The following is a 19,921-nucleotide window of genomic DNA, read 5'->3' on the forward strand; positions in this document are numbered from 1 at the left end:
CACGGGGCCCGTTTGAGGCCAGAGCCTATATTTTCACCCGTCTCCCACACTGCCGCTCCTCATGAGTCTGCAAAACCCCTCTAATTTCTGTCAAGATGTTGTCTGCATGCACTTGCCAAACATCACTACCTTACGGAAGACTGTCGGTGGATGTCAAGATGTCTCAATGGGCGGAGCGGGTGTTATCTTCAGGCTAATTTGGGTTCTCTTCCAAGGGTCAGGCACAGATCCTAACGGAGTAAGTCCAAAATCTGCTATGATGTCTTACCACACGGGTCTTCACTTGGACAAGACGCTGTTACCCAAGAAGCAACTAGTCAAGTCATTTCTACAGGATTCCTGGCTGACGGGTGCTATTAAGTTTCAACAGGAAAGCAGACTTTTACACTACAGACTTTTAAATGCTATTAAAATTAAAAAGAAGGAGGAGGAAGAAAGGAAGAAGAAGGAGAAGAAAGACAAAGAGAAGGAGAGCATATTTCCCAGCTATGGGCTCTTTTCACTACTTTATTTATTTATTTTTTATTTTTTTTATTTTTTTTGAGACGGAGTCTCACGCTGTTGCCCAGGCTGGAGTGCAGTGGCGCGATCTCGGCTCACTGCAAGCTCCGCCTCCTGGGTTCACGCCATTCTCCTGCCTCAGCCTCCTGAGTAGCTGGGACTACAGGCGCCCGCCACCGCGCCCGGCTAATTTTTTGTATTTTTAGTAGAGACGGGGTTTCACTGTGGTCTCGATCTCCTGACCTTGTGATCCGCCCGCCTCGGCCTCCCAAAGTGCTGGGATTACAGGCGTGAGCCACCGCGCCCGGCCCTTTTCACTACTTTAAAAGCAAAACCATCAAAGAATGGGCACCTTTCTCTGGGTATGACTTTTATCCCCTTGTCCTCTAGATTTATTGCTTGCACCATGTAGCTTCTACCATAAACCTCTTCTTTCCAACAGACTGCTATCTGAATTGCAAAAGCAAGACTCTCCAGTAACATATAATCTAGTAAAAAGTAAATATCATAGACTAATAAAGCGATTTCTGAAGGCGATTTATTTGCATAGAGATACCTGACAGGGAAAACCAAAATTCCATCTCAGAATCTGGTGAGGATATACTATGAGATGCTCCATCATCACATCTTTTAATTTTGCAGAAAAGCAGTTGTAGCAACCGGAGGAGGAAAACCTCTCAGTCTCATTTCTGCAAGGTGAACCATAAACACTTCTAAAAGCCTCATGTGTCAACTCTCTCCCAGCACATTGCTGAATATCACTGGAATATTTGAAAAATGATACGTAGACAAAGGTATTTTTCTAGAGGATTCACATTTTTCCATCGATGTAGAATTGCCCTTGCTCTGAATAAGTACTTGCTTTCTTTTCTCCCCATTTTCCACGCGCCTTAAGTGAAAGGTTGCTATGGAAGATGTTGACTTGTTTCCTTAGTTTTTCCATTTTCCTCCTCATCCTGCCTTCTTTTAGCTGGCTTTCAAATGTTAATCCTGGCATTTCCCTGCCTCGCCTTAGATCTGTTCAATGTGTTCCCAGTACTACTCTCATTTCACCTGTCACCTGCTTTATTTACATGTCTATACCACTTTAACTTCGGGTTTTCTTCTGGGACTTGCAACAGTCACCTTTAACTTCATCCCCTACCTGCTGATTCCTCCTCCAATGGCCTTATATCAAACTGGCCTGATTTTGCTGGCACCTTTACTTAACACTGTGCTCAACTTGGATTTCCACCCAAGACAGGAGACACTTCAACTGAATTGTGTCCTTGCCCTTTACTTTCCAGATTTCTCTGAAAACTACAATTACTTTTTACCTACTCTTGTTCTGCTGATTGAATGATCTCAGCTTCAGGGGAAACAACACAGTGATGTAACTGGCTGGCATTCAACTTGGAGTAAGACAACAAAAGTCCAAGTCCCTCAACCTCAGTTTGCTTGCATCTCCATGGCATAGTATGGGGATAATACGCAGTGTTGGCGTTGCTGTAGCAGTGAAGTTCTTCCAGATTGTAAGGATGAGCTGATCCAATCCATAACCTAAATGTACTAGTGGCTTCATGGATAACTGGAAAGTGACTCATAATTGTACCCCATACAGGAGGAGCCCCAATAGCTCAGATCTGGTGTCTTTGTCCCAGGAACTTTGGCATTCTCTTTGTATCTCACCTTCAAATGTCCCCAGCAGAATGGCTCTGGATGGGTCATTTATTTACCATTTATCTCGCAGCCTCTTGATTGAATAGACTTTGGCTCAGCTGTTGATTCCTGGTCCAATTAACAAGGACCAGGTAGCACAGTTGATTTAACTCAACAAATAAGATACAACTGACCAGAACAACTGCATGGTGAAGGCACTGCCTGGGCCCCCTTTCCCCAGAAGGGGGCTTTAGCCATGGCAAATGCTTAGGGTAGCCTGCCTGGAGTGGGATTCTTGCAACACCAATCCTCATACCTCTTGAAGAAAAGATTCCATGGTCAAATAAACTTGCACGCAGTGCAGTGGCGGGATCTTGGCTCACTGAAACCTCTGCCTCCTGAGTTCAAGCGATTTTCCTGCCTCAGCCTCCCGAGTGGTTGGGACTACAGGTGCATGCCACCATGCCCAGCTAATTTTTATATTTTTAGTAGAGACGGGGTTTCCTTATGTTGGCCAGGATGGTCTCGAACTCTTGACCTCGTGATCAGCCCGCCTCAGCCTCCCAAAGTGCTGGGATTACAGGCGTGAGCCACCATGCCCGGCTGTAACCTATTTTTTATGGAACATCTTATGGACACTCAGTGGAAGATACTTTGGCAAATTCTGGCTTAGACCTCATGAACTGTCTACTGCCACCAGCTTCATCAGTGTCTCCAGAACAGCAGTTCCCAACCCCTGTACATCAGAACCACCTGGGAACATTTAACAAAATATAGTCAGCCAGACTGTGCCGCTAGGGATTCTGATTTACTTGGTCTGAGGAGAGGTCTGGAGATCAGAATTTAAATGCTTCCCAGGTATTAGACCCTTAAATAATAACTCCATGTGTAATAGCGCAATAATAGCATTTACTAAACATGTTTTGTGCCAGGCACTAGGTAAGTGTGACATTTTTCTCTTAATTTATCCTTATAGGAACCCTGCCTAATGTATATTACCACCAATCTACAAGTAAAAAAATATAACCTAGAAAACCAACATAAATTTGGTCTGAAGAATTGAAGAGTTCATGTGCCAGCTATAGATCCTAAATAGAACTAGAGTCCTCATCAAATTATCTACCAAGTCAAAAAGAATGCATTCCCCTAAGCAGCTTCTGTCACTAGAAATCATCTTCTGAGAACCAAGCACTCTTCCCACAAGATGATCAGGAGATATTATACAGGATCCAGCTATTGGCGGCAGCTAAGCAATTCCACACTTAAACCTGAAAGCCGTCCGTGATCATTTTCCCACATTCCCTCAAATCAGGAATAACAAAATCCATCACACTCAGAAGAAAGGCCTTACTCCTAACACTCAGGTGCCTGGAATCTACAATGAAATTCAGACATCGGGCTTCAGACCACCCAAGAGGCCATTTGGAAGGGCTTGACTGCCACCTTGTGGTCCTGTGCACTACCAGCCAAGGCGAGGGCACACAGCCAGCGAGAAAGAATATGTGAGCAAACTGCTTTAACCCACTTCTGTTTTGACAAGAACAGTTATAACATCTTTTGACATGGCCCAGTAAGCTGAAAGAGAACAAAGGTATTAAAATATTCTGGCAACAGCCCTTGCTTGGGAGCAGGTTATTTTAAACAATTGCTTTCTCCAGGGCAATCATACCTGAGTTGATTTGTGTATATGTTCCTAGTTTAGAAAAAGTATTTTCCATATTTTCTCTCTACTGACTAGGTTTCAAAAAATAACTATTTTGGGCCAAGAGTGGTGGCTCACACCTGTAATCCAAGCATTGTGGGAGGCTGAGACCAGAGGATCTCTTAAGCTCAGAGTTTGAGACCAGCCTGGGCAACATAGTGAGATCCCATCTCAACAAAATATGAAAAATTATCCAGGCCTGGTGGTGCATGCCTGTAGTCCCAGCTACTTAGGAAGCTGAGGCAGGAAGATCACTTGAGGCCAAGAGTGACCTATGATTGCGCTGCTGCACTCCGGCCTGGGTGACAGAGGGAGACCTGTCTGAAAACAAACTAAGAAACAAAACAAAAAATTCATTTTGTAGCGGCAAGAAAAGGCCCAACTACAGGACTGTTTTCTCCATGTTCTATATCCCCCAACTAATTTCTCCCTTATCTTTCCCTTCCTTCTTCCCTTCCTCCCTTCCTTCCTTCCTCCCTTTCTTTCCTCCTCGACCTCCTTCCTTCCTCCATTACATGTAAACATCCCTATCTAACTCAAAATTCCTTCACCAAGAAAGCCCTATGTCCAATCCTTCTGCTACTGACTGTGTGACTTTGGCCAAGTTCCTTAACCTCTATTTAAACATCTTAGAAGAATGGTTTTTACATTTCTAAAAGACTGCAGGAGGAGGGCAACAAATAATAACACGCAACAGAGACCATATGTGGCCCACAAAGCCTAAAATATTCACTATCAGCCCTGTACAGTGTGCTGACCCCTCCCCTAGACTTCTACCATGTGAAGTACACAGTACAAACTGTAAGTATTCTTTAAAAATAGACATTAAATCTGAATCTTAAGGAGATTTTAGATGCAACTTCCAGTTGACAGGAAGCAGGAGGGAGAGTAGGACAAGCTAAATGCACCACCTTGGCACCACCTCACCTGCTGAGCTCCCCTCCAGACTGGAGCACTCAGTCCCCAGATTGCTTGAAATGTGGCCGCTGATGGTTCACAGCTGAGCTCCTCACCAGGCCTTGCCCTCAAATGAAGGGAGTGGCCTTGCTAAGGCCCCACCCTTCCCTGGGATGGCCCCTATTTGAACTTGTTATGTGCATTTCTTGCCTCATCTGGGGACCTCACTGAAGGACCACACCAGCTCTACAGCACCCCACTGAGGCCTCACCTGACATTGCCCCTCTATTTCTCCCTCTGCCCAAGCCTGGACCCCTTACATCCTCACAGGTATTGTGAGAACCTTCCCCCGCAAAAAACTATCTGCATTCAAATCTCCATCCCAGAGTCTGTTTTCCTAAGCCATCCCTCCACACCATATTCTCAGCATAACAGCTGTTATGAGATAAGGCAGGTCTTTACCCCTTTACTCAGATCCCTTCAATGGCTTCCATCTCATCAGAACCGTGCCATCTACACCCTTGTTGCATTATTGCTTGACTTCGCCTCCTACTCCTCTGCCCTTGATCACACCAGCGACACTGGCTTCCTTGCTGTTCCTCAAACATACCAGGCATGCTCCTGCCTTGGGGCCTTTGCACGTGCTCTTCTAGCTTCCTGGAATGCTCCTTTTCCAGTTGTCTGCATAACTCCATCCCTCATCTCCTTCTAGTCTTCAGTCAATGAAGACTTCCCTGACCCCCTACTTAAGTGTGCAGGACTCCACCTAACCCCAGACTCCATATCCCTCTTTGGTTTCTCCATAGCATGTATCAGAATCTGGCACACTGTACATCTTATTTATGTTAATGTCTGTCGCCACCAGAATGTAAGCTCCATGAGGGCAATGACTTTTATCTAGTCGTTTCTTTGCTATATTCCCAGAACTTAGAATAGTAACTGATACAAAGTTGCAGCTCAGTCAATATTTATTGAATGAACAAGTAAATAAATGAATGGAAGACTGTGAACGTGGAATCAGAAGGCTTTTGATCTTTAGGGAAGTCCCATAACTTCCCTAAAGTGGAATGGAAGACTTCCCTAAACAAATGGAAGACTGTGGATGTAGAACCAGAAGGCTTGTGATCTTTAGGGAAGCATTCTTCACATGAAAAACAGGAACCACAATTCTCATGTCATTTTGGTAATGATTATACAATGTACCATTTATAGAGGCATCATGTAATAAACTGCTAAATAAAAGGTATAATTTTTGATCAAACTGAATTCTTCACCAGAGAGGTACTTAATTTTTATAATCTAAGAGCTACCAGATTGCCAAAAAGGAAGCACAGAAACATTCAGACACAGAAAACCTTACCAATGGTTCTGATATTCAAATAAGATATAAAACGATTTATTCCAAAGCCATACCCAAAACATACAATGAAATGCATCCCTGTTAAAGACTTAATAAAAAGAGCAATCTTTACATTTTATAAGGTGAAGAACTTCTGTTCCCACAAAAAGTCTCATGAAAGTTAATTCCATAAAGTGTCAAATGTATTTTCCTGTTTATATAAAATGTATTCTCTTTAAATGCAAAATATTCAAATACAGCATTTTATTTCGAAATTGTTCTCAATTTCTGAAATTCTCACTACTCTACAGCATCCCATTTCCACACGCTTCTTAAAATGAGGTAAGAAGACAAACGGTGAAACCTTTTTTTCAGAGCATTTTTTCAGAAGTCAATGCCTTGCTGACGCGAAGTACAACATGCTTTTGTCATTCCTTTCATCTGAAATATTTTCCCAGTGGTTACTCAGTATTTTGCACAAAAAAAAACCTTGCAATACCTGTCATTTAAAAATCTGTAACATGTAATTCTTTTTATACGATTTTAAGATCTGAATCAAAGCTATTGCTACAGTGATTCACTATTTTCTTTACAGGTACTTTAATAAATATTCCTCAATTCTAGAAGACTATTCAAATCCTTTAAAATGGGGGTCAGCAAACATCTTCTGTAAAGGTCCAGATATTTTGTTTTGTGTGTCATTTTTCTGATGCATATTTTTTACAACTGTAAAATGTTTTAAAAAAATTATTTAGCTATTCTGTAATTTGCTACCCCACTATTTTAAAAAATAGAACTAGTCTCTAAATTAGACTACTCAAGTGTTAATAAAATGTAAACTTCACATTGTACAGTAAAATAAATCCACGGTTTCTGACTACTAAATTGAAAGTTCATAAGCAGTAAGAAATGAATCCCATTCAAAGAGTAGGGCTACATTCCAGATATTCTTTTTAATCAACGACACTTTCTTGTGGCTTTTCACTTTGATTGAATGTCACACATCTGTAGTTTGTTTTTTCTTGGTCTTACTTTTTTATAGAGAAAAATTATCCTCATGAGGCTAATTTGAAGTTTTTGAAATTAAAGACTAGAATACTTTGATGCTGACAGAGGTAGATGCACACACACTGGTATATGCAGTTACAAATACTCACATAAAATGGAAACCACTATTTCATATACAAATTAATCACAAATGCACTCCATGGCTAAGGAGGAATCAGTGGAAACCAGATAGAAGGTATGCAAAACAGTCCTACAGAATATTCTAATTTTCTTTTACCACATATAGTTGCTACATTTTAGGAAAACATGATTTGAATATGAAACATGTAAATATAAATTAATATAGTGGCATGATTTATTCAGGTTCTTGATGCATATAAACTGGAGGTGACTAAACTGATCTATATAACATGGTCCTATAGCTTGGTACTGAGAATCACAACTCTGCGTGTGTGTGTGTGTGTGTGTGTGTGCGCGCGCGTGTGTGTGTGTTGCATGTTTTCCTTTCCTACTACAAACAGTGTTATAACCAGATTATGGCAAATAAAAGAAGAGTTGTAAATTTACCCAAATATATCATAAACAAGTTGGAACACTCTGGAATTACAGTCATATGATACTCCACAAAAATATTTACAAATTCTAAAGCTGAAAAAGTTGAAAACTTTGGTATCCGTAAAAAGAGAAAGTTCAGGGCCATGCGTGGTGACTCACACCTGTAATCCCAGCACTTTGGGAGGCCAAGGTGAGAGGATTTCTTGAACCCAGAGTTCAAGACCAGCCTGGCCAACATGGTAAAACCCCGTCTCTATCAAAAACACAAAAATTAACCGGGCGTGGTGGTACACGCCTCTAATCCCACCTACTTGGGAGGCTGAGGCACAAGAATCACTTGAACCCAGAAGGCAGAGGTTGCAGTGAGCTGAGATCATGCCACTGCAGTCCAGCCTGGGTGATAGAGTGAAACTGTGTCTCAAAAAAAAAAAAAAAAAAAATTAGCCAGGTGTGGTGGTGCAGGCTGTAATCCCAGCTACTCAGGTGGCTGAGGCAAAAGAATCGCTTGAACCTGGGAGGTGGAGGTTGCACAAACTGAGATCATACCACTGCACTCCAGCCTGGAGTTAAGCAACCTATATCTTTAACGTTATAAAGTCAGCTTCATGAAATTTGGGCTTAGAAAAATCTATTAGGTTATATGTATCTATTAGGGTTTTTTTTTTCTGTTTCAGAAAAACAAAAAGAAAGAAAGGTAAAGTGTACCAGGGAGTCCATGCTCAATTTTTGAACTATAAAAAGATTTCAGTGCAAAATTATTGCTATTGATAAATAGCAATGACACAAAAACCACATGAAACACTTAACGTCTACAAAACACATAACAATATCCTGAAGGTATGTTTTGGCATAGAAAAGGTAATTCGGGTATAGGAAATAACAGATTGCTTTACTGATTTAATTCTAAGTCTGGGTGCTGGAGTGTTTAAACACTCTCTTTTTGCAAACAGACTCAACATATTTATAGCTCATCACGTTTCTTCTTAAATGGCCACTTTGGGTGTTGCAATACGTGGTCTGCAGCCTGAAGGACAAGATACATAAATTCTTCTACATCGAAAGAGTAGTTGGTGAACTTCGGGTGCTCCCCCAGGGTTGGATGGTGGCCCTGCGAAAACAAACCAAAACACGAATCCATAACTCACTAAGGGCATGGTTTTCTCTACAGCAAGAAAATTATGTTACTTTGGCTAAGGCAACTAATTTATGTTCTACATCAGAGACCAGCAAACTTTTCCTGTTAAGGGCCAGAAGATAAATATTTTCAGCTCTGCTGACTCTAAGGTCTCAGTCACAGTTACTCCACTCTGTCACTGAAGTGCACGAACAACTAGAGACAGCGCATAAACAGACAGGCATGACTGTGCTTTCTTTACAAAAACATGTCATGGGCTGGATTTGCCCACAGGGCTGTTGCTTCTTGATCCCCTCTCTATATATAATCTAATAGATTTTTCTAAGCTCAAATTTCACGAAGCTGCCTGTACAACATTAAAGATACAGGTTGCTTAATTCCCCCTTTTCTCCTATTTGCAAATATAAAATAAAACAATTCAGTATTCCAGAGAACAGTTTATCTTTGCAGCACTCAAGTTCAATAACTGTTTTTCATATCAATAATTGGATACTTTAAACCAATTAAAAATGAAGCAAGGTAAGTTTTGTGATTGAACTTTACCTTATCCTGAGGAAAGACTTTGTTCTGCCTTTGCCAAGTGATGTAGTGAATGCCTCTCAGCCTGGCCAAGTCTAAGTAACAGCGTTCATCTTCACAGTTGTACCTAAGGACACAAGGGTGTCACAACATGAGGCTTTTGTCCAAGGTTTCTGCCAAATCAACAACTCTCTGTGAAAATAAAATGCAGCTCCCAAATATGTCCTTGCAAAAGGTTGTAAACAAGACTGAGGAAGATAGTAAACAAGACTGAGGAAGAGAAAGTAAAAATATTCCCTGAACTAAATGAACTTAACTTTTAAAAAACAAAATAGGGTCATGGAATGGAAAGAACTGACCTTGTTCAGTAGGGCCTGCTGCCTATGAACTTGACATCACCTTATAATACCTGTCTTCAAATGTATTTAAGTGGCAAGGGGGATAGGTAACACTTCCAAGGTCATATAACTAAATAGTGAAGGATGCAAAAGTAGAACCCAGGTCCATTAGACTCTAAGGCTTGAGTTTTCTCAGTTACATTTCTCTCCCTTCTCTCTCCTTTTTTCCATCCTTCCTTCTCTCTCTATAGGAGAAATGACAGAGACAGAATCCATTATCTGGCTATTTCTCTACATATATCATATATATTTTTGAAATGTTTTGCAGGGCATTGGAAGTTCATGACAACTTTTTTTCCTAAATAGCCTCCTATATAAATACAGAGTCAAATCATTTTTCAAATGAAACCATAGAATCCAGATATTTAGCATAATGGGGGGAAACAGGTAACAGTAACTGCTATTAGTGTCTCAAGAACTAAAATGGAACACAGTGTCAATAGCAGAATTATTATGAGAGGGAAGGCCATGTCTCCATAAACGAACCACTGAGTTAAAAGCATGCCCTGGGCAAGTCACTAGCACCCAAGGGCCTCAGTTTCCCTGTGTATGGGATCAGCAAGCACTAAGTGAAGTGATTGGCTTGTGTTTTGGAGCTATGTTGTGCATGAGCCATAAATGCTTTCTTTTAACACAATAACTACACTGTTTGCAAGAAGACGCTCAGAGTTTGGGAGGTATGCAGGAACAAACTCAGAATAAGGAAACCACAGATTCACATCTTCCGTATCATGCTGGGGATGGGAAGATGAAGGGGTAATTGGCTTACTAAGCGCAATGGCAGGCTATGGACTTTGTATTTTTAGCTTCAGGCCTTTTTTCTTTCCAGATGTCTATATGATGTGACTTCTGTTTTTGAATGATTAAATATTAAGCCTTTTGATGCTCAGCATGAAAGCCTTAGCATGCATAAAAAGCATTATCAGTTGCTTCAATGTAAAACTGCCTCCAAACACTTACAGTTCAAATACAGCAGCCCAGTCTGGAAGGAAAAGTAAATGGGTCAGACCAGCTCCATGCATTCCAATAAATATGTCTGAGTTGTGTGTGATCCTCAGTTGATCCAAAAACCCAAGTTCTCTGTGAACATACAGAGTAACACGAGAGAGATGGGGAGAAGGGAGAAGTATCAGGTTGAGTTAGTTCATGATTCACAGTAAGGATATTTATAAAAGTGTATTGCCCATTTTAAACCACATTCCATTTTTAGAAGCATTTTTGCCAATTTCAAGTGCTCTCTAGTAATTAATAAATTTCTTAATAATTTAACATATTTTCTAAGTAAGCTCACCTATCCTTTTAGGTTTAAGCATATTTAGTTTTAAAGGAAACTTTAACATCTGTCTTAAATGGAAAATCAGTGACATATGACATTAACAAAATTGTAAAAATTGACACAATCAAACTAAGTAGTGTTCAAATCGAGATAGATACTATCGCAAGACAAAGCTCAGAGCCTGAGGCCTGCTCTTTCTTCAAGAAAAAGAGAAATTGGCAAGTGTTAAAGAGATGTTATGACACGCTAGCACTAAATTAAAAACTATTTCCTTAGGATAATATAAGGACTTCTCAAAAAGAAAAATTTCTCCTTGTGTGATTTAAGTTTTTTAATGCCAGCTGGGTACATCCAAAATTATCTCAGATACCATCAAGGCATTATCCTGCCTTTGGAACAGACAAATACGCAATTTTATGCATGTTAGGACTGTACAAGTGTTCTCTAAACCCAAGACACTAATAAGTGTGTAACCCTTGAACCAAAAATCAGTCCCCAAACAGTTCACTGAGGTGAGGCTAGGGAGAAATGTTGGAATAAGGGTGACACTCTGAATAAACAGAAAGAAATGAGATCTCCCAGCCCCATTTTACCCAAAGTAAAGAAAAAGAAATGATCAAGATTATTTTGGATCTAAGAAGGGAAGGTGAATTCCCTTTTACACCAGCTAATAACAAAACTCCGCAGAGGAAAAGGAAGACAGCTCCATGCGTATATGTATCTCAATAAGAACATGTGCCTCAGTTTCTCCAGGAATGTGAACTGGTGCCAAGGGAAGGACAGCCATTCACCCAGATGAACATACCCCTGGAGCTGCCAGTTGTGGAAACGCCTGTGGTCAGCACTCACCAATCCCCATGCTAACATGTTACTAATATTTCCCGCAGACTGGCAAGATACGAATTCATTGTCATTCTTGCTTATCTGAGAAACTACAACATATCCTTAAAAGCCAGTCAATGATACAACCTCAGAGGTGCCCTCCCCAGTTCCTTCCATTTCTTCCCAGCCTCATCTCAGTGAATGGTTTTGGGACTGATGTGGGGGCCCCATCTTGGCTCACTCATTTCTTCAAGCAACACTGACACAACATTTCTTCAGCACTGCAGAGTATAATCTGTAAAATGGGACTGGATGGGCCAACTCAGAAGACTGTTGAAAGCATGAGATGAGATAAATAATAGCTGTTTTTACGATTGCTATTTATCTCTATTCAGTGTCTGAGATCCTCAAGACCAGGGCTATGCCATCCGCCATAATGGGATGGGATTCCTACTGCTGAGACTGGCAACCAGCTCATGGGTCCCCAGTAGAGATTTACTGCACAAATGAACTAATGTATGATGAATGAAGTGCAAAGCTCCCATGCTTACATTCTCTGAAATTAAGTGTATCTATATTAGATACCCACATGCTGGGACGTGTACTTCTTTTAACTGGAAAGTCTTCATAGTGTTAGATTTGGGAAACACAGCTGTGATTGCAGGTGGACGTGGAGACAAAAGTTTTCACTTTTCCTTTTGATCTTTTCTATACTGCTTGACTTTTTCAACCAGAAACATGTACTGCTTTTACCAGTAAGATGTAATTCTAGCAACAGGAATTACCTAAACTGTGAATAATAGACATATTCTGTCTTTCTAAGTCTTTTAGTTGTATTAAGAGTTTTAAAAGAAATGTAAATATTTCATAACATTTTTTAAAATTTCATGTTATTCTGACCCTCAAATTATCCCCATATAAATAATTTTAAGTCAGATGTTGAAATCTGGCAGCAGGCAGGGCAAATTAGGTTTATAACATCTGTAAATTTTGAACTAGTTGCCCTTTTTCTAAATTTTTTATTTTTTGGAGACGGAGTCTCGTACTGTCACACAGGCTGGAGTGCAATGGTGCGATGTCAGCTCACTGCAACTTCCACCTCCCGGGTTCAAGCCATTCTCCTGCCTCAGCATCCTGAATAGCTGAGACTACAGGCACATGCTGCCACAGCCGGCTCATTTTTTGTATTTTTTAGTAGAGATGGGTTTCACCATGTTGCCCAAGCTGGTTTCCAACTCCTGAGCTCAGGCAATCTGCCCTTCTCGGCCTCCAAAATGCTAGGATTACAGGCATGAGCCACCGTATCCAATCTGCTAATTTTTTAAAATTATGAAATTTTAGGCCGAGTGTGGTGGCTCATGCCTGTAATCGCAGCACTTTGGGAGGCAGAGGTGGGCGGATCACTTGAGGTCAGGACTTCAAGACCAGCCTGGCTAACATGGTGAAACCTCATCCATACTGAAAATATAAAAATTAGCCGGACATGGTGGCACATGCCTGTAGTCCCAGTTACTCGGGAGGCAGAGGCAGAAGAAATACTTGAACCCAGGAGGTGGAGGTTACAGTGAGCCGAGGTGGCACCACTGCACTCCAGCCTGGGCGACGGAGCAAGACTCTGTCTCAAAAACAAACAAACAAACAAACAAAAAATTTCTGAAATTTTAAATGAAAATCTGAATTCATCACTTCTTTTGAATAAGGAGATGGAGTCCCAACATCAGGCCCCAGAAAGAAAAAGAGTAACTGCCCTTGTTCCCAGGGCCCTCACCTGCCCATTTCATTCATTTATGAGATCTACTTGTCCCTTCTGGGCCTACAAATGCCAATGACTCCCACTGGAAAAATGCTTTCTAGCCCCCTTGACCTCATCCAAGCAAAAGTTGACAGTGTCTGCTGAGATTGGCTATTACTTACCTATACTTGTAATCAACAATCTGGACTTCAAATGTAGGTACTGTTTTCAGTGCATTTACAAGCTGGGAAAAAAGAGAAACATTTAGCATCTCTTTTCCTTCTTTCTCTTCTGTTTTTCCTTTATGAGTCCTAAAATTTCTTTTTTTGCATATACTATTTCAGAGATTAAATATCATTTCGTAACAACAACAACAAATAAAAAGAAAATAAATATCATTTGGGTCAACAGTTTTGAACTGTCATTAAGTTCAAATCCAGGCTCCACCTGTGAACACATGACTCTACCTCCCTCAATACCAATGCACTGTGTTGTTGTGAGGCTGAAAGGAAAAGAAAATCCATGGAAGCAAAGTGCTAGGCACAGAAATACACTAATCATTAACTGTTACTCCAGCCTTTACCTTAGAGTTTTTGTCCCATCCATTATCTCATTTCAGACAAACCACTAGTGCTTTGAACCTCACCCTCTGAAAATACTAAGGTCTTGGCAGAAAAACATTTTCAGTACTTCTACATAGAAAAACTATTACTCTTCTAGCAAACAGAAAGTAACAAAGCATTGTTAATCTGTTATGAAAAATACAGTCATGGTTCTCTGTCCCTCACAATTAGGTCATAGAGGATCACCACCATTCAGAAATGTCTGCACCTGAATCATGTTGCCTTGTGGCATGCACTACACTGCAATAGCAACATCAATAGTTGCATGTATCACTGACGGGGCATATAAGTGGTGCTGGCATTTCTAAGTGTGTCATTAGGCTTACTTCACTTAATCCTCATAAGAATCATACCAGTGGCCAGGCGCAGTGGCTCACGCCTATAATCCCAGCACTTTGGGAGGCCAAGGTGGGCAGATCACCTGAGGTCAGGAGTTCGAGGCCAACCTGACCAACATGGTGAAATCCCATCTCTACTAAAAATACAAAATTAGCTGGGTGTGGTGGCGCATGCCTGTAATCCCAGCTATTCAGGAGGCTAAGAGAGGAGAATCACTTGAACCCAAGAGATGGAGGTTACAGTGAGCCGAGATCATGCCATTGCACTCCAGCCTGGGCAACAAGAGCAAAACTCTGTCTGAAAAAAAAAAAATCATACCAAGTAAGTATTAGTACTATGCCCACTTGATAAATTACACAAGATAGGCTCAGAGAAGTGAAATAACTTTCTCAGGATCTCACAGCTCCCAAATGCACAGCCAAAAATAAATCTAGGTCTTCTGACCCCAGAACCTGTGTTCTTAACCTTCTTAACCAGTGCGCTCTATTGTCCTGCTTACAGAAAGCAACAAGCAGTGACCAAGATTGAATCCCCCCCATTGTCACTCACACACACATACACACACACACACACACACACAGAGAGTCGTGACTGGAAATTTCTCTCTCCAGACAGCCCCTGAACTCTTATGAAGAGTAGAAGGGGTAAGAAGATTAGCATTCTGTTTTACAGGAGAGATGGCAGATGGCATAAGCGTTGGTCTTTTTTTTTTTTTTTTTTTTTTTTGAGACGGAGTCTCGCTCTGTCGCCCAAGCTGGAGTGCAGTGGCGCGATCCTGGCTCACTGCAAGCTCCGCCTCCTGGGTTCACGCCATTCTCCTGCCTCAGCCTCCCGAGTGGCTGGACCTACAGGCGCCCGCCACCGTGCCCGGCTCATTTTTTTTTGTATTTTTAGTAGAGACGGGGTTTCACCATGGTCTCGATCTCCTGACCTTGTGATCCGCCCGCCTTGGCCTCCCAAAGTGCTGGGATTACAGGCGTGAGCCACCGCATCCGGCAAGCGTTGGTCTTTTAACGAGATTGCCCACATAAAAGGAATCACGTGTGCTGAGGGTCTCAAGGTAAGCATGCCCTTTTTCATGACTTCTAGTTGCACGAGAAAGGTGGCCCTATCCCTTCCAATAGCTATTCAAACCCTGCAGTTGGGCAGGATTCCACAAGCCATGATTTAATGAGGCTATTTAGGTTGTATTATCTATTTATTAATCAAAGTATAGCCAAAGGTGCTTTCTTCCTTGCCCGGGAGCTGCCTTTCTAGTGAGATCCAATCCTCAGGACAGAAGCAGCCAGTTGGGTGCTCTTTGGTTTGGAGTTGGGGGCTGAATGATCAAATTTCACCTTTGGGCACCATCATCTGGGCAATGTGCATGACTGAATCTGAAAATCTCACGCCTGCATTAAAGCATCTACCAGCACCACACCTTTCTTTTTTTTTTTTTTTTCATTATACTTTTCAGTTCTAGGGTACATGTGCACAACATGCAGGTTTTTTACATATGTATACATGTGCCATGTTGGTGTGCTGCACCCATTAACTAGTCATTTACATTAGGTATATCTCCTAATGCTATCCCTCCGCTTTTCCACCTCCCCCCACAACAGGCCCCGGTGTGTGATGTTCCCCACCCTGTGTCCAAGCGTTCTCATTGTTCAATTCCCACCTCTGAGTGCGAGCATGCGGTGTTTGGTTTTCTGTTCTTGAGATAGTTTGCTGAGAATGATGGTTTCTAGCTGCATCCATGTCCCTACAAAGGACATGAACTCATCCTTTTTTATGGTTGCATAGTATTCCATGGTGTATATGCGCCACATTTTCTTAATCCAGTCTGTCACTGATGGACATTTGGGTTGGTTCCAAGTCTCTGCTATTGTGAATAGCACTATACCTTTCTACTGGACTTCTCTGCAGCAGCCTGATGCTGTTCCTCAGCCTGCCCCTTCCTGATGGACTGGGGCCAGAGGTAGATTCTGCCTCCTCTGAAATCTATTCGCTGTTTCAGTAGTAGCACACTCTGGCTAGGAAAGCAGTTTCAGTCCCCGACTACCTTGACTCATGTCCTCATTACTCTAATCACCAGCTGGGTGACCTTAGGCATGTTTTTTAACCTCTGAGTCTCAGTGTCCTTGTCTAGGATAGAGGATAATAATACAATACCTACCTCATGGGTTTGCTGGGAGGGTTGGGGGGCACAATGTACAAAAGGAGCACACAATAATATGCGTGACCCCCAATTGCACTCAATATATATGGTCCATACCAATATATATTGTTGATCTGTTGGCTACTGAGGTTTCCCATTTGTATACCCAACATTGCACTATTTGATACGTTATTTCTAGGTCTTTAAACACACACATACAAACACACACACCGTCCACACACACACTGCTCATTTCTTCCATCCACAGAGCTTACAATTAACACCTCATTATGCCATATGTTCATGTCCTCTGTAATCCATATGGGTCTCAGGAAGAGAGGTTAATTACATAATTCTGATCAGCTTCTTAGGCAGCCAAATTAGTCTGTGTAAAATATTTTACCCATCAAAACATGACCCCCCTCCCCCAACTTCCCTCTTAATAAGTATTGTCCAGTTTGTTCCCACTTACCTGCTCAAGTTAAAAGCCTCAAATCACACTTGATCCTTGATACTTTTCCTGGCCTTCTCTAGTGAGAATGTACTTCTGCATTCCAAAAGTAAGTATCATAGGTCCTATCTCCAAAATATATCTTGAATCCATCTACCATGTCATCTCTACTGTCATCACTTTGGCTAAACGCTCTCCCCTGGGCCACAATAACAGCTTCTGATCAGTCTCCTTGCTCTCACTCTTGCAGGCAGAATGACTTAAAAATAAATGTCAATTCACGTCTCTCCCTCTGTATTTGTTTTCTATTTGCTGCTGTAACAAACTGCCACAAATCTAGCAGCTCAACACAACACAATTTATCCCCTTACAGTTCTGCAGGCCTGGAGCCTGACATGGGTCTCACTGGGCTAACATCAGGGTGTCAGCAGGGCTGTGTTCCTCCTGCAAGCTCCAGGGAAGAACCCACTGCCTTGCCTTTTCCAGCTTCTAGAAGCCCTCCACACTCCATGACTCAAGGCCTGCCCCCTTCATCTTCGAAGCCAGCAACATGGCATCTCTCTGGCCCCATTTCCCTTATATCTCCTTCTCTGACTCTCTTTCCTGCCTCCCTCTCCCACTTTTAAGGAAATGATGAACTGAGATCTGATCAGTGAGAAGAAGCCAGTGAAGAAAAGAGCTGTCCAGGCAGAGGCAAAAGTTCTCTGGCAGATGGATTTTAAGGCCCATTTTGTGATTTATACTGGGCTCACGTGGATAATCCAGGAAAATCTCCTTACTTTTAGGACAGTTGGTTGGGGACCTTAATCCCATCTGCAACCTTACTTTCCCTATGCCATGTAACCTAACCTGTTCGCAAGTTTCAGGGATTTGGATGTGGACATCTTTCGGGAGGAGGAGGAAGAGACATTATTCTACCAACAATGCCTTGCTTTAAAACTTCACAGTGGCTTTCCCCTACACTGGAATAAAATCCCTCTCCCACCAAGGTCTAGAAGGCTGATATGATCTGTGACCTCCCTGCCCCATGCCTAACTTCTTGGATATTGCCCCACCTCTCTCAAGATGTTACAGTCATATTGGTATTCTCTCTGTTTCTAGAATACTGAAAGCTCAGTCCACTAGAATACATTTGCCTCTGCCTGGGAGGCTCTTTCCCTTGCTAGATCCTTCTCTGATTAGGTCTCAGTCTAAGCAGTGTCTCTTTGATGCCCTCATGTGAGTACCAACCCCCTCCATCCACATTCCCAGTCTCTATGACATCACCCTGGTTCATATCCTTCGAAGCACTTATCACTGCCTGACATCACCGTACTTACTGACTTTTTTACTTACTTCTTATCTGTCTCTCACCTCTAGAGTGTAAGCTGCATGAGGTCAGGCACCTTCCCCATCTTTGCTCTACTCTATCTCCAGGACCTAGAACATGGCCTGACACATAGCAGGCGCTCAATTAACTATTGTAGAATAAATTCTTACTACTGAGAGGCTACCTTCAGGCCATGATGTTGTAGGTAGTGGACCTGCATGGTGATCTCATTGAGGTTAAATATAATTTATGAGTTGGTGCTACTGCAATGAGTCAGGATGCCGAAAATGCAGTTTCTAAGACATGGTCATGTAACAGAATAGAGATTCTTCCAACTGAATCTGCTGCTGATACCACAGGATTAATGGCCTCAACCATCTTTTGCATCAACTATGCAAAAGAAAGTCTTGCCTTTTTGCTACTTGTTTGTCTGGATGCCCTCTACTGCAGTCAAGGCAAGATTCAGACAGCTTTCTCCAGGCTGAGTTGATGCAGATGAACATTTACTATAAGGCAAAGCTAGTTTGTCCATGGTTGGTTTGGTGAATCTCACTAGAAATTCAAATCCAATAAATAAACTGGGTATAGGCCATCGAACTTTTCTCAAAACTAATAGTTTTAAACCAAAGCTTTTCTTTTTTTTTTTTTTTGAGACGGAGTCTTGCTCTGTCGCCCAGGCTGGAGTGCAGTGGCCGGATCTCAGCTCACTGCAAGCTCCGCCTCCCGGGTTCATGCCATTCTCCTGCCTCAGCCTCCGGAGTACCTGGGACTACAGGGCCCGTCACCTCGCCCGGCTAGTTTTTTTTTTGTATTTTTTTAGTAGAGACAGGGTTTCACCGGATTAGCCAGGATGCTCTCGATCTCCTGACCTCGTGATCCGCCCGTCTCGGCCTCCTAAAGTGCTGGGATTACAGGCTTGAGCCACCGCGCCTGGCCTAAACCAAAGCTTTTAATTGTAATGCAAAAAAAAAGCACAATTTCCTTTATAAATTCAATATGAAGGCATTAAAAACACATACCAAGGCCGGGCGCGGTGGCTCAAGCCTGTAATCCCAGCACTTTGGGAGGCCGAGGCGGGCGGATCACGAGGTCAGGAGATCGAGACCATCCTGGCTAACACGGTGAAACCCCGTCTCTACTAAAAATACAAAAAAAAACTAGCCGGGCGCGGTGGCGGGCGCCTGTAGTCCCAGCTACTCGGGAGGCTGAGGCAGGAGAATGGCGTAAACCCGGGAGGCGGAGCTTGCAGTGAGCTGAGATCCGGCCACTGCACTCCAGCCTGGGTGAAAGAGCAAGACTCCGTCTCAAAAAAAAAAAAAAAAAAAAAAAACACACATACCAAAAACTAACCTCATTTTGGTTTAAGATTTTCCGGTATTCTGTGCTCCGTGCAAGAATGGTGACTCGAATTTTTCCATCCTGTAATCAAAATGAAATAGTAAAATAACACTGTATATGCCTGGGTAGATGAATGAACATCTGAACCTAAAATGTGATTTTCACCAAGAGATGAAACTCAACCAGGATACATTAATAG

At 42.1% G+C, this 19,921-nt stretch overlaps 1 protein-coding gene across 7 annotated transcripts in view; it reads right to left on the reverse strand.

Annotated features, from left to right (window-relative positions):
- Positions 1-8,517: 8,517 nt before the first annotated feature.
- LOC105483833 (EGF domain specific O-linked N-acetylglucosamine transferase) overlaps positions 8,518-19,921 on the reverse strand; it is a 39,156-nt gene continuing 27,752 nt past the window's right edge. For all 7 annotated transcript variants that reach the window (XM_071092060.1, XM_071092062.1, XM_071092063.1 and 4 more), the window contains 5 exons: positions 19,735-19,803; positions 13,705-13,766; positions 10,653-10,772; positions 9,319-9,421; positions 8,518-8,748 (listed from right to left, as the gene is read on the reverse strand). In XM_071092060.1, coding sequence (XP_070948161.1) covers positions 8,602-8,748; positions 9,319-9,421; positions 10,653-10,772; positions 13,705-13,766; positions 19,735-19,803 — 501 coding nt within the window. In that variant the 3' untranslated portion in view covers positions 8,518-8,601. The remainder of the gene's footprint in view (positions 8,749-9,318; positions 9,422-10,652; positions 10,773-13,704; positions 13,767-19,734; positions 19,804-19,921) is intronic.

The sequence above is a fragment of the Macaca nemestrina genome, chromosome 2, assembly GCF_043159975.1.
Source record: "Macaca nemestrina isolate mMacNem1 chromosome 2, mMacNem.hap1, whole genome shotgun sequence".
Classification (NCBI taxonomy): Eukaryota; Metazoa; Chordata; class Mammalia; order Primates; family Cercopithecidae; genus Macaca; species Macaca nemestrina.